The sequence below is a fragment of the Mobula hypostoma genome, chromosome 24, assembly GCF_963921235.1.
Source record: "Mobula hypostoma chromosome 24, sMobHyp1.1, whole genome shotgun sequence".
Lineage (NCBI taxonomy): Eukaryota > Metazoa > Chordata > Chondrichthyes > Myliobatiformes > Myliobatidae > Mobula > Mobula hypostoma.
In genome coordinates this window covers 43,992,420-44,005,498 of record NC_086120.1, presented here as the reverse complement: position 1 = coordinate 44,005,498, position 13,079 = coordinate 43,992,420, and the positions used below count along the sequence as shown (strand labels likewise).

Here is a 13,079-nt window from a genome sequence, read left to right as displayed (position 1 = left end):
AAAACAACCCATAAAAAAGACTGTCGAACACCCAACGTGCAGAAAGTAAAAAAAACTAATCCTGTAAACAGTAACCACAAGCAAATAGCGTTCTGAACTGAAGTTCACAAAGAGAGCCTGAGACCCATAGTTCAGTGCATAGACGAGTAAACGTCATGGAGCAACATTTCACAAATGAGGAAAGATAATAACTTTCTAAATTAGGACCTTCAGGATTTTTTTTTTCTTTTTAAATGTCACCTGGCATGTTAGGGTGCCTAAAAAACTGAAATGCTCCATCTTCCAACAGGAAACAAAATAAAAACTTCAGGTCCTCTATTTTTCGTTTAATGTTGATAGTCAAATTAACTTTGAGCTGCTTGTACACAAGTTGCTGAAAACCAATGTGGATGTGCAATGAACTATTAAAAATGCAATGGTACATTTGTCTTTATTCAAATCCTCTTGTAGTACAGGAGATGAAACGTCTTACTACAACTGTACATGTCAATGTATATAGTGAATAAAACTGATCCTTGCTCATCTGGCGACCAGCTGTGGCCCAACCAGTGTTTTATAAAGTTGCACCTTCATCCTAGCTTTCATATTCCGTGCCACCAATGACGAAGGCAAGCATCCCAAAAGCCTTTTATCACCCTCTTCCCGTGCTGCCGCTTTCAGGGATCATGGGACTTCTCCTGACCAACAACGCAGCCCATGTTCCTGGAGACACAGGAAACTGCAGATATTAAAACCTGGAGCAACAAACTGCTGGAGGAACTCTGAGGCCGAGTAGCATCTGTGAGTTTCCCTGCTTCCCATCTAGCGCAATTGAAGGTATACAAACTAGAGATGCACCTGGGTCTTACTCGTTGATTTATAATATAGCATTGAAGGCCACCTTTGAATTGTATTGGATCGATTACAAGAATATGGTAAGTGCACATGTGGCTGGCTGAGTGATTGCATGGTGAATTGATTGGGCCTCCGACAGTGGGAGGCACCCACTTTTTGCATGGGCTTTGGAGGACACTTTTTTTTTTGCCCCAACAGGCCTGGATTGTCATGCCCATACTGTAAATTGTCTAGCATATACCATTACTAACATGACTCAGTAAAAAATGTTTAATCATATTATGCCATTGTCATTCTTGCTCAGGCATAAGTAACAACCTTCAATAAAGCTCATGTACAGCCAGGCAGCTTTATCTTGCAACCTAGATATTTCTTTGCTATGGCCAAGGTATGCTGATTACCATGGAAACCGCACCAGCTGCAGCCCTTTCTTCCCTGACCACAATCAAACGGAGGTCAATGCCTGGAGTTTTAGGTCCCTATTTCTCATCACTGGCGAGCCCTGGGATCGATACCAAAGTTCAAAGCCCAAAGGTTGACTGGAAGCCCAGAAGGCAAGGTCCATTGGCCAAAGAGCTCCAAGTTTGCTGGAGATGTCTGCAAATCTGCAAGTCCAGAGGAGGTTGGAGACTGCCTGTCCTGGGGTTGGAGGACTGTACATGGGCATGGTTGACTGTGATGGGTGGGAGGAAGGAACAGTGCTTGTTTTGTTATTGTCTGGTTGTTTATTGTGTTCTATCAAGCACTGTGGGCACCATGTTGGCACCAGAATGTGTGGCAATACTTGTGGGCTGTCCCCAGCACATCCTTAGGCTTAGGCTGTGTTGGTTGTTAATGTAAATGACAACTTCACTGTATGTTTTGATGTACATGTGGTAAATAAATGAATCTGAATTTGAATCCTGAACATAGCTGTGATGTTTGATACCTACAGAGTTAATGTAGACTACTGCTGTCGTCCAAGATTATTCTGTGGTGTACATTGTTCCTCATGATTTGTTAACACAATCCTCAAGCCTGCCACCTCGTAAATTTAGCTGAGTTAAAATCATGATGGGAAGTATATACTGTACTACTACTGTTTAATAATTGCTGGTTAATCCTCTACGCTTATGTTTTTCAAAATGATTTATAAGCTAATGCTTCCCAAAGAAGGAAAAGGAATAGATACATATCAACAATATCTACGATTGAAGTGACTTCCTCAGCGCAATACGTACTGTATTGAATAAAGGGTACTCGGGCAGCAAAAACAATTAAAATTATTAAATTTGTCTATCAAATTTTATGCTAATCAAAATCTTGCCTTTAGAACAGGTAGTTCTAACTTGAACAAAGGTAGTTATAAGCACGTTTCCATTACATAAGTTGGTTATTGTGTGACTAATATATTAAGAACACTGGTTACATTACACTGGCTTCATTGCTTATAGGATGCTGTCCGAGTTGCATGCCACCTTGGACAATGTCTCCCATCCGCTACATAATGTACTGGTTGGGCACAGGAGTACATTCAGCCAGAGACTCATTCTTCCAAGATGCAACACAGAGCGTCATAGGAAGTCATTCCTGCCTGTGGCCATCAAACTTTACAACTCCTCCCTTGGAGGGTCAGACATCCTGAGCCAATAGGCTGGTCCTGGACTTATTTCCTAGCATAATTTACATATTACTATTTAACTATTTATGGTTTTATTACTATTTATTATTTATGGAGCAACTGTAACGAAAATCAATTTCCCCTGGGATCAATAAAGTATGACTATGACTATAGTGATAGCATTTGAGAAAACCTGTTTAAATCTGTGCTTTGAAGACAAATGCAGACGGTTCCACTATAACACCACAAACTATAACACAAAGTGTCTTAGAAACACAACCATTGCCATTATAGCAGAACTACAAGGTAAGCAAATAATTGAAGAAATCGGTATCCACATTGCTTCACTTACGTTTTCTTGCTTTGAAACATGTGAAATTCTTCTTTTCTGCCCTGGAAAAAGTGTAGTTAGACTCGACTCATTTTCTTCTTTACTTTTCTCAACTATCTGTATATTATGAAAAACAATTTGTTAATTGTTAACCCTCAGAACTGCTCCAAACATTTTTTCGTATTCTATTAAGATAATTAGATTTTTTTGCATTCTATATTTAAAAATCAAAATTATACAAAAAGTAGTAACATGAACACATACTCCCCATAATGACTTTAATGTTAATGTACAAAATTACACAGGAAATTAAACTCAGTCAATACAATAAGATTTCTCCATAACCGAAAAAAACACAATTGTATAAATTCTTCTAGAGGGGCACATTGGCACTTTCAAGCAAAATATAGTAAAAGAAAATGCATTCATTTATTACTACTTCATTTCAGGTTTAACTCCACCAAGAATGGTCCCAAGCCCGGCTGCGAAAGGAAGAGGGTTGGGCATGGAGCTAGCAACCCCATCCTGTAAAAACCCAGAGCCACAGAAACACCAACAGAAGCTCCAAAGACCTCATCCCTGGGAGAGGAAGGATCTTCATCTAGAAGTGAAAGACTGACCCAAAACAGAGGACTCTGGCGAGCTGTTGTCAGCAGTCTATGTCCCAGTATGGGTAACGTGCTGATGCAAGTCATTTCAAATCATAAATAGTAATGCTTTTTCAGTGATTCTGGTCAAATGGTTAGCCCAACACAGTTTGCAGACTGAAGTGAGGGAATAATCTGCTAAAAATCAAAAGCAAAAATATTTAAAATGCCACAAATCAAACATAAATACAAAGTCATGAAACTACACAACAATTTAACCAACACAACTATAGAGGGAAAAAAAGACTAGTTTTTTCTTTAAATAACACCTTGTTCAGGCAATTTCCACAACAGTAGAAAAATGGCATTTGGGAGGAAGAATGCAGGTAGATGCAGTATTACAAAAGGAAAAAGCTGGAATGTGGTAATTTTGTTAAGTTATTACAGAAGACAGACTATTCGTACACAAAGATTCACAGTTGACAAGAGACTTTCAAGTCAATTTTTGGAATTTAGGATTATGATGAAACCCTAACTTCCCAGAAAACATTCAAAGCCACTGGTCAGATTTCTGTGTGCCAGTCTGGCAGTTTGATGCTATGGTATGTTGTAGAGGGCTTTTTCCCCTCAACCCCAATTTCACTGGAAGAGGATTCTCCAAGGAAGTCTGCACTGAGTCAGGGAGGACTGAATCGGGATTGCAGCGGTCCATCTTCATAAATGATTTGGATGTGTACACTAATAGTAATCACATAAGCATCAGCAACAAAGGATGTATACGGAGACTGGGAATTTACATTAAATTTAGCACAGATTATTCTGTGAGAAACAAACCCGTGCTTTAATGTGATTAAACACAACAATAAAAGATCTATATTCAGTGCTAAAGACCTCCCTAATGTTATAGCGTAGAAACAAACGTGGAAGATCAAATTATTACATACATGTAACCAGAGTTTTAGAAGACCACATTTAATGTTGACCCTTACATAAACTAATCAACCAGCAGAGAGTGGAACACTTGACAATAGATTATCAAAGCTCAAAACGTCTATCAATTACTTGAATTCTTTTTTACAAGGAATCAGACATATAGCAACAGCAAATAACATAATCACAAAGATAAACACACAATGATAGGGAATGGGAGACTGAAGTAGTGTGGCTTCCAAGTGTCTGCATGGCTATTTCAATATTGACAATCAACATTTTCAACTTTAGTTTTATCAAATTATCATAATACAAATGAAAACATGACAATTTTGTTGAATTCACGTGAGATTTTCTGAAGTCTAGGATCTGATCGCCAGTTGTGGGTTTCAAAATGGAACCATCCAGCAGTAAATTAGAATTATATTTTAGTTTGCATCTATATATTTGTCAGTTATTCTTATGGTATGTTAAAGAGTTGCTATTGCTCAATGTCTGCAGTTTTGGTCATCCTGCTGCAGAAGTGATGTCATTAAACTGGAAAGGGTGCAGAAAAGATATACCTGGGTGTTATTGGGACTGGAGGGCTTGAGTTAGAATGAGACGGTATAGGCTGGGACTGTTCTCTCTGGAGCAAAGGAGCCTGAAGGATTATCCTATAGAGGTTTATAAAATAATACGGGACATAAGCAAGGTAGCTGGTGACAGTTTTATCCAGGGTAAAGTCTAAAGCCAGAGTGTGAGAGGAGAGAGGTTTAAAGGGGAATTAAGGAGTAACTTTCTCCATATGGCTATGTGGAACAAGCTGCCGGGGAAGTGGTAGAGTCATAGAAACATAGAAAATAGGTGCAGGAGTAGGCCATTCGGCCCTTCAAGCCTGCACCGCCATTTATTATGATCATGGCTGATCATCCAACTCAGAACTCTGCACCAGCCTTCCCTCCATACCCCCTGATCCCCGTAGCCACAAAGGCCATATCTAACTCCCTCTTAAATATAGCCAATGAACTGGCCTGAACTGTTTCCTGTGGCAGAGAATTCCACAGATTCACCACTCTCTGTGTGAAGAAGTTTTTCCTAATCTCGGTCCTAAAAGGCTTCCCCTTTACCCTCAAACTGTGACCCCTCGTTCTGGACTTCCCCAACATCAGAAACAATCTTCCTGCATCTAGCCTGTCCAATCCCTTTAGGATTTTATACGTTTCAATCAGATCCCCCCTCAATCTTCTAAATTCCAATGAGTACAAGCCCAGTTCATCCAGTCTTTCTTCATATGAAAGTCCTGCCATCCCAGGAATCAATCTGGTGAACCTTCTTTGTACTCCCTCTATGGCAAGGATGTCTTTCCTCAGATTAGGGGACCAAAACTGCACACAATACTCCAGGTGTGGTCTCACCAAGGCCTTGTACAACTGCAGTAGTACCTCCCTGATCCTGGTACTCGAATCCTCTCGCTATAAATGCCAGCATACCATTCGCCTTTTTCACCACCTGCTGTACCTGCATGTCCACTTTCAATGACTGGTGTATAATGACACCCAGGTCTCGTTGCACCTCCCCTTTTCCTAATCGGCCACCATTCAGATAATAATCTGTTTTCCTATTTTTGCCACCAAAGTGGATAACTTCACATTTATCCACATTAAATTCCATCTGCCATGAATTTGCCCACTCACCCAACCTATCCAAGTCACCCTGCATCCTCTTAGCATCCTCCTCACAGCTAACACTGCTGCCCAGCTTCGTGTCATCCGCAAACTTGGAGATGCTGCATTTAATTCCCTTATCCAAGTCATTAATATATATTGTAAACAACTGGGGTCCCAGCACTGAGCCTTGCGGTACCCCACTAGTCACTACCTGCTATTCTGAAAAGGTCCCGTTTATTCCCACTCTTTGCTTCCTGTCTGCTAACCAATTCTCTATCCACATCAATACCTTACCCCCAATACCGTGTGCTTTAAATTTGCACACTAATCTCCTGTGTGGGACCTTGTCAAAAGCCTTTTGAAAACCCAAATATACCACATCCACTAGCCCTATCCACTCTACTAGTTACATCCTCAAAAAATTCTATGAGATTCGTTAGACATGATTTTCCTTTCACAAATCCATGCTGACTTTGTCCGATGATTTCACCGCTTTCCAAATGTGCTGTTATCACATCTTTGATAACTGACTCCAGCAGTTTCCCACCACCGACGTTACGCTAACCAGTCTATAATTCCCCGGTTTCTCTCTCCCTCCTTTTTTAAAAAGTGGAGTTACATTAGTCACCCTCCAATCCTCAGGAACTAGTCCAGAATCTAAAGAGTTTTGAAAAATTATCACTAATGCATCCACTATTTCTTGGGCTACTTCCTTAAGCACTCTGGGATGCAGACCATCTGGCCCTGGGGATTTATCTGCCTTTAATCCCTTCAATTTACCCAACACCACTTCCCTACTAACATGTATTTCGCTCAGTTCCTCCATCTCACTGGACCCGCTGTCCCCTACTATTTCTGGAAGATTATTTATGTCCTCCTTAGTGAAGACAGAACCAAAGTAATTATTCAATTGGTCTGCCATGTCCTTGCTCCCCATAATCAATTCACCTGTTTCTGTCTGTAGGGGACCTACATTTGTCTTTACCAGTCTTTTCCTTTTTACATATCTATAAAAGCTTTTACAGTTAGTTTTTATGTTCCCTGCCAGTTTTCTCTCATAATCTTTTTTCCCCTTCCTAATTAAGCCCTTTGTCCTCCTCTGCTGAACTCTGAATTTCTCCCAGTCCTCAGGTGAGCCACTTTTTCTGGCTAATTTGTATGCTTCTTCTTTGGAATTGATACTATCCCTAATTTCTCTTGGTAGCCACGGGTGCACTACCTTCCTTGATTTATTCTTTTGCCAAACTGGGATGAACAATTGTTGTAGTTCATCCATGCAATCCTTAAATGCTTGCCATTGCATATCCACCATCAATCCTTTAAGTGTCATTTGCCAGTCTATCTTAGCTAATTCCCGTCTCATACCTTCAAAGTTACCCCTCTTTAAGTTCAGAACCTTTGTTTCTGAATTAGCTATGTCACTCTCCATCTTAATGAAGAATTCCACCATATTATGGTCACTCTTACCCAAGGGGCCTCTCACGACAAGATTGCTAATTAACCCTTCCTCATTGCTCAAAACCCAGTCCAGAATAGCCTGCTCTCTAGCTGGTTCCTCGACATGTTGGTTCAAAAAACCATCCCGCATACATTCTAAGAAATCCTCTTCCTCAGCACCTTTACCAATTTGATTCACCCAATCTACATGTAGATTGAAGTTACCCATTATAACTGCTGTTCCTTTATTGCACACATTTCTAATTTCCTGTTTAATACCATCTCCGACCTCACTACTACTGTTAGGTGGCCTGTACACAACTCCCACCAGCGTTTTCTGCCCCTTAGTGTTATGCAGCTCTACCCATATCGATTCCACATCTTCCCGGCTTATGTCCTTCCTTTCTATTGCGTTAATCTCATCTTTAACCAGCAACGCCACCCCACCTCCTTTTCTTTCATGTCTATCCCTCCTGAACATTGAATATCCCTGAACGTTGAGCTCCCATCCTTGGTCACCCTGGAGCCATGTCTCTGTGATCCCAACTATATCATAATCATTAATAACAATCTGCACTTTCAATTCATCCACCTTGTTACAAATGCTCCTTGCATTGACACACAAAGCCTTCAGGCGCTCTTTTACAACTCTCTTAGCCCTTATACAATTATGTTGAAAAGTGGCCCTTTTTGATGCTTGCCCTGGATTTGTCGGCCTGCCACTTTTACTTTTCTCCTTACTACTTTTTGCTTCTACCCTCACTTTACACCCCTCTGTCTCTCTGCACTGGTTCCCATCCCCCTGTTGTGAACTAACCTCCTCTCGCCTAGCCTCTTTAATTTGATTCCCACCCCCCAACCATTCTAGTTTAAAGTCACCTCAGTAGCCCTTGCTAATCTCCCCGCCAGGATATTGGTCCCCCTAGGATTCAAGTGTAACCCGTCCTTTTTGTACAGGTCACGCCTGCGCCAAAAAAGGTCCCAATGATCCAAAAACTTGAATCCCTGCCTCCTACTCCAATCCCTTAGCCACGCATTTATCCTCCACCTCATCACATTCCTACTCTCACTGTTGCGTGGCACAGGCAGTAATCCCGAGACTACCTTTGCTTCGGGTTTGATTCGAAGAAGGAAGTCTGAGAGTCAGAGCGGGAGTGCGGAGAAAGACATTTTTGAAATTTTCGTTTTTTTTTCCTCCAACGGCGTTCAGAGAGGCGGGACTGTGCAGGCATGTGACGTCGGGCAGTGCAGCGCGGCAGATTTAAAAGGGCAGAAATCCTGCTTCGGGTTTGATTCGAAGAAGGAAGTCTGAGAGTCGGAGCGGGAGTGCGGAGAAAGACATTTTTGAAATTTTCGTTTTTTTTTCTCCAACGGCGTTCAGAGAGGCGGGACTGCGCAGGCATGTGACGTCGGGCAGTGCAGCACAGCAGATTTAAAAGGAACAGAGCCTCATACAGCGGGCAGCGCAGTTTGCGGGCTGCGGAGTGAGCCGGGAGCAGAGTGAAGGCTTAAGGGCTTCGGCTCAACGGGCTTAGGCGGAAACGCGCGAGGCGAGGAAGGTTTGGTATTCATTTTCTGTTGTTATTTGAGGAGAGGGGCAGTATGAGTGTGAGGGCAGTTTGTTGTTCTCGGTGTCGGATGTGGTAAGCCCTGGAGTCTCTAAGCCTCCCGGACATCTACATCTGTGCCAAGTGCATCGAGATGCAGCTCCTAAGGGACAGCGTTACGGAACTGGAGCTGCAGCTCGATGACCTTCATCTGGTCAGGGAGAGTGAGGAGTTGATAGACAGGAGTTATAGGCAGGTGGTCACACCGGGGCCACGGGAGGCAGACAAGTGGGTCACGGTTAGGAGGGGGAAGGGGAAGAGTCATGTACAATTACAGTGTGTAAAAGATATTTGAACAGGTACATGGATAGGAAAGGTTCAAAGCAATATGAGCCAAATGCAGGCAAATGGAACAGCCCAGGTAAGCAACAGTCAGCATGGACAAGGTGGGCTAAAGAGCCTGAGTCTGGGTAACTCTGTGACTTTTGTGGCTTACTAGAGCAGGCAACTAAGGCGTGAGCTCTTTAGGCTCCCCTTGATGATTTATATTACTCTGTTTGATTTTTTTTTAAAAACCATACATTCATGAGAAATAAAGCATACCCACTAATTGATCACATTAACAAGGCAACATTCTAACGCTCATTTTAACTCATGGCATTCCTCTAACCCTGTTTACTCAAAATCAGTACTGACAAATGTTCAGTGCACTAACTAGCATTTTCTATAACGTAAACACAGGTAAAGCGATAGTACAAGAGAATTATTAGAAGGAATTATCCCTAGGGGCAGGCCAATCCTCCTCCTGTTTTAGCTTAATGACCAATTATATCATGATGGAGTGTGAGGTACAGAGCAAAGACTCCTCGGGGAAGTGGAGAAAAGTAAAAATAACTTGCTATTAGCTCCGTAATTTCAGTGTATCTCCTGTAGTCACACGCCTCCAGAGACAACTCAACATCTATTTGCAAGAAGCTTGAGACGCAACATTGTCCCACTGGGAGACCCGAAGTGCTTTCCTTTTCATCTGCTCAAATTACTGAAAAACAACAGATTACTAAAGACCTCCAGAGAGAAAAGTGAAAAGCTAAGACAACATTGCAAATGTACATCTTGGATAAGCTGCCAAAATTTGGTTGAGTTGCTATATGTGACACAGAAGCGCTGCACAGCACATTAACCTGGATAACATCAGAGGGCAACTATCTTTTCTTGATATTCAATAGCATCAGTACCAAGTCCCCTGCTCTTTCATTCTGAAGGTAAACAGTGAATGGAGGTAGAATCAGATCTGCCTCCAAATGGCATGATGGGGAAGGATCAGATTGGCTCATTAACAAAATGCACAACATCTCTACCATCCAAGGCTCGGATCAGGGGTGTGATGAAATACTGTTCTTTTGCTAATACTCATGGCACTTCACGTTACTAAGGAAGGGCAATTCACTTGGTCAGCACCGTCTCACCCAGCTCCACATCCAGAATCAATTAATGACAAAATTCACCACGACTAAAGCAAACGACTTTCACGATCATGAAGAGCATAAGATGTCGACAATATTGAATAGAAATCACACAAGCCTCAACAGCTGAGTAGGAACATTTCTTTCTCCTCCACAAAGGCAGTAGCAATTTGAGAAAATAGCCCACCAACATATTCCCTACAGAAATAAGAAGCTAGCAATAAATATTGGCTTTTCGACCAAAAAACTACAACATGGATGGTCCCAAGCCCAGCTGCGAAAGGAGGAGGGTTTGGCTTACAGCTTGTAACCCCATTCCGTCAAAACCCAGTACTACAGAAACACCAAACAGAAGCTCCAAATCTCTCATCCCTGGCAGAGGAAAGATCTTCAAAGATCAGCTACACTTCAGATGGACAAGTTAAAAGACTAGCCTGGGACACAGGACCCTGGCAAGCTGCTGTCTGCAACCCATGCCCCAGTAAGAATGACGGGCTTAAACCAACTATCTTTTCTACCAATGCACACATCCAGAGACTGAATGTTACATAGCAGAGAATAACAAAAAAAAATTGTGAATGTGAAATCTGACAGGCAAATCAGCCAATTGATATTTCAAGGTCTATTATTAATATCGCTTGAAAAACACCAAGAAACGTATCCATTCTACCCTTACCAGATTGTAGTCCCTTTAAAACTTCAGCACTTTAAGGAATAAGTGAGCACAGCTTAACATTCAAGCACATTTTGATATGCAATTTACAATGACAGTTCAAAATTGGATATCAATTTGCATGCTTGAAGGAATAATTTTTGGAATAAGCAAATATAGACTACACAGTTATCTTTCTTAGCTTTATCAATAAAAAGGCATGTGGTAAATCACAATTCTTCTTAAAGAATTAGATTTTTGCTCAAAACATCTATGCATCACTTTAGTTTACTTTTGTTCAAAACAGCTCAGATTTAGCAAAGGAGCAATTTAAAGTTCTTTTCATTTCAAAATTTAAAACACAAATTTAGTAAAAAATAAAGATGGAATAGTATCTAACAGATTCAGCAGTTCAAAATAAGATGACAACTACCCAAGTTCAACCTAAACCACATTTAACAACATTAGCCAACACATACTGTACGTCAGAAAACCCGGTAATTGCCCTGTGCTCACCATTGATAACATAAAAGAATGCAACCTCCAATGAACTACACTCTTACCTTGAAAGATTAAGTCTTACTCATAACACTCAGGCTACAACTAGGCGTGGCAAACGTTCTGTAAATATCAGCTCCTATAAATATATTTTTCATATAAATATAGAAAATCATAAAGAATCAATCCAACTGGCTTCCAGTTATTTAAATATGAATGTACAGGTAAGCATCCGTAGTTTAATGTTAAAGGATAACCAGTGACAGGGCACATGACAAATCAGTTTTATTTATGCAAGCATTTTATAACTATACAAGTAAAAAAAACCTGGGTAAAGTTTAATATTTAATGCTGTAGAATCTCCCTACTCACAAATGAATACTTAAATGCAGCTAAACTTTAATTTTGAATTTATTAACTTGGATATCTGACCCAAAGTCCTGGGCAATTATCACATTTACTGGTGCTCCAGAGGCCATCATTGCAGGTCAAAACAGCTTCAATCCAGCTGAAACCATGAGTACTGCCACTTACAAGAAACAGAATTTAAATAAAAACACTTTATTGAGTTGTGCAAGTTCTGGTGTTTTGGGACTTCGAGGCAACGCTTTAGTTAAATGTGGTTCTGATTACTTGCTCCAGCACCTAAATGGAGATTTTGAGTAGTAAAGAAAAAACAGTATAAAGCACATGGCCATAAGTTCATTGGTTACAGCTCATGGTGTCAGCTGGATCCTTCTTTGAAAATAAACTTATTGTTTCAGGTTTGTTTTGCAAAACCACTTATTTTCATCATGACGTTTGCCAATACAGCTATTCCTGCATATTCAACATTGTGGCACAACATGCATCGCTAAAGGATTAAGTACCAGGTCTCCAAACCAAAATCCTTTGAAGATTGATAATTAATACAGAAAATTTCTATGTAAGCAGTGTTGCTTTTATTGGTAAAATTTGATTCTGGAGAAGTTCAAGATGTCAGCTCCAACAAATGAGACAATAGATTTTGAATAATTTCTCTACTTCAATACCTCCATTCCCCATCTTAGTAGGTTTACAAAACTGTGCTTCAGTTTCTGAATTGGAAGCTTTCTGTACATTTTCCCTTGCTTTTGACCTGTACATTCTGACCTCCTTAACTGCTACTGAATTTCATATACAAACTTAGTTCAAAGTGATACAGCTATATATGCGCTATTTGCATACCTCAAGTCTGCATCTAATACCACTGTTGCACCCATGCTAAGGCCAAGTCAGCAATAATGTTTTCTTGAAGTTAATCCCAAAATAAACATTAGTTTAGTATGTTGGAAAATTATGCCTGCATTTAGTGCTAGAATCTCAATTACTTGTAGATCAAAGATTTCCCCACAAGGAATAAATCAGCTCAGACAAACTTCTAACCTAATCTTTCTAACAATTGCCCAATTAATCAACTCAGACAGTGATAAATATTCCAGAACTACTTCACCTGAACTGTAATATAGAGTTTATGTAAAGCCCAAGGAAATCAGAGTAAAATAAATTTGCCCACGATTTAAAAAAAACAAA

General features: G+C 40.6%; 1 protein-coding gene across 1 annotated transcript in view; it reads right to left on the bottom strand.

Annotated features, from left to right (window-relative positions):
• The window catches only part of rexo1 (REX1, RNA exonuclease 1 homolog), a 92,420-nt gene that overhangs the window by 43,923 nt on the left and 35,418 nt on the right, over positions 1-13,079 (bottom strand). The window contains exon 3 of the mRNA XM_063032508.1: positions 2,787-2,882. Coding sequence (XP_062888578.1) covers positions 2,787-2,882 — 96 coding nt within the window. The remainder of the gene's footprint in view (positions 1-2,786; positions 2,883-13,079) is intronic.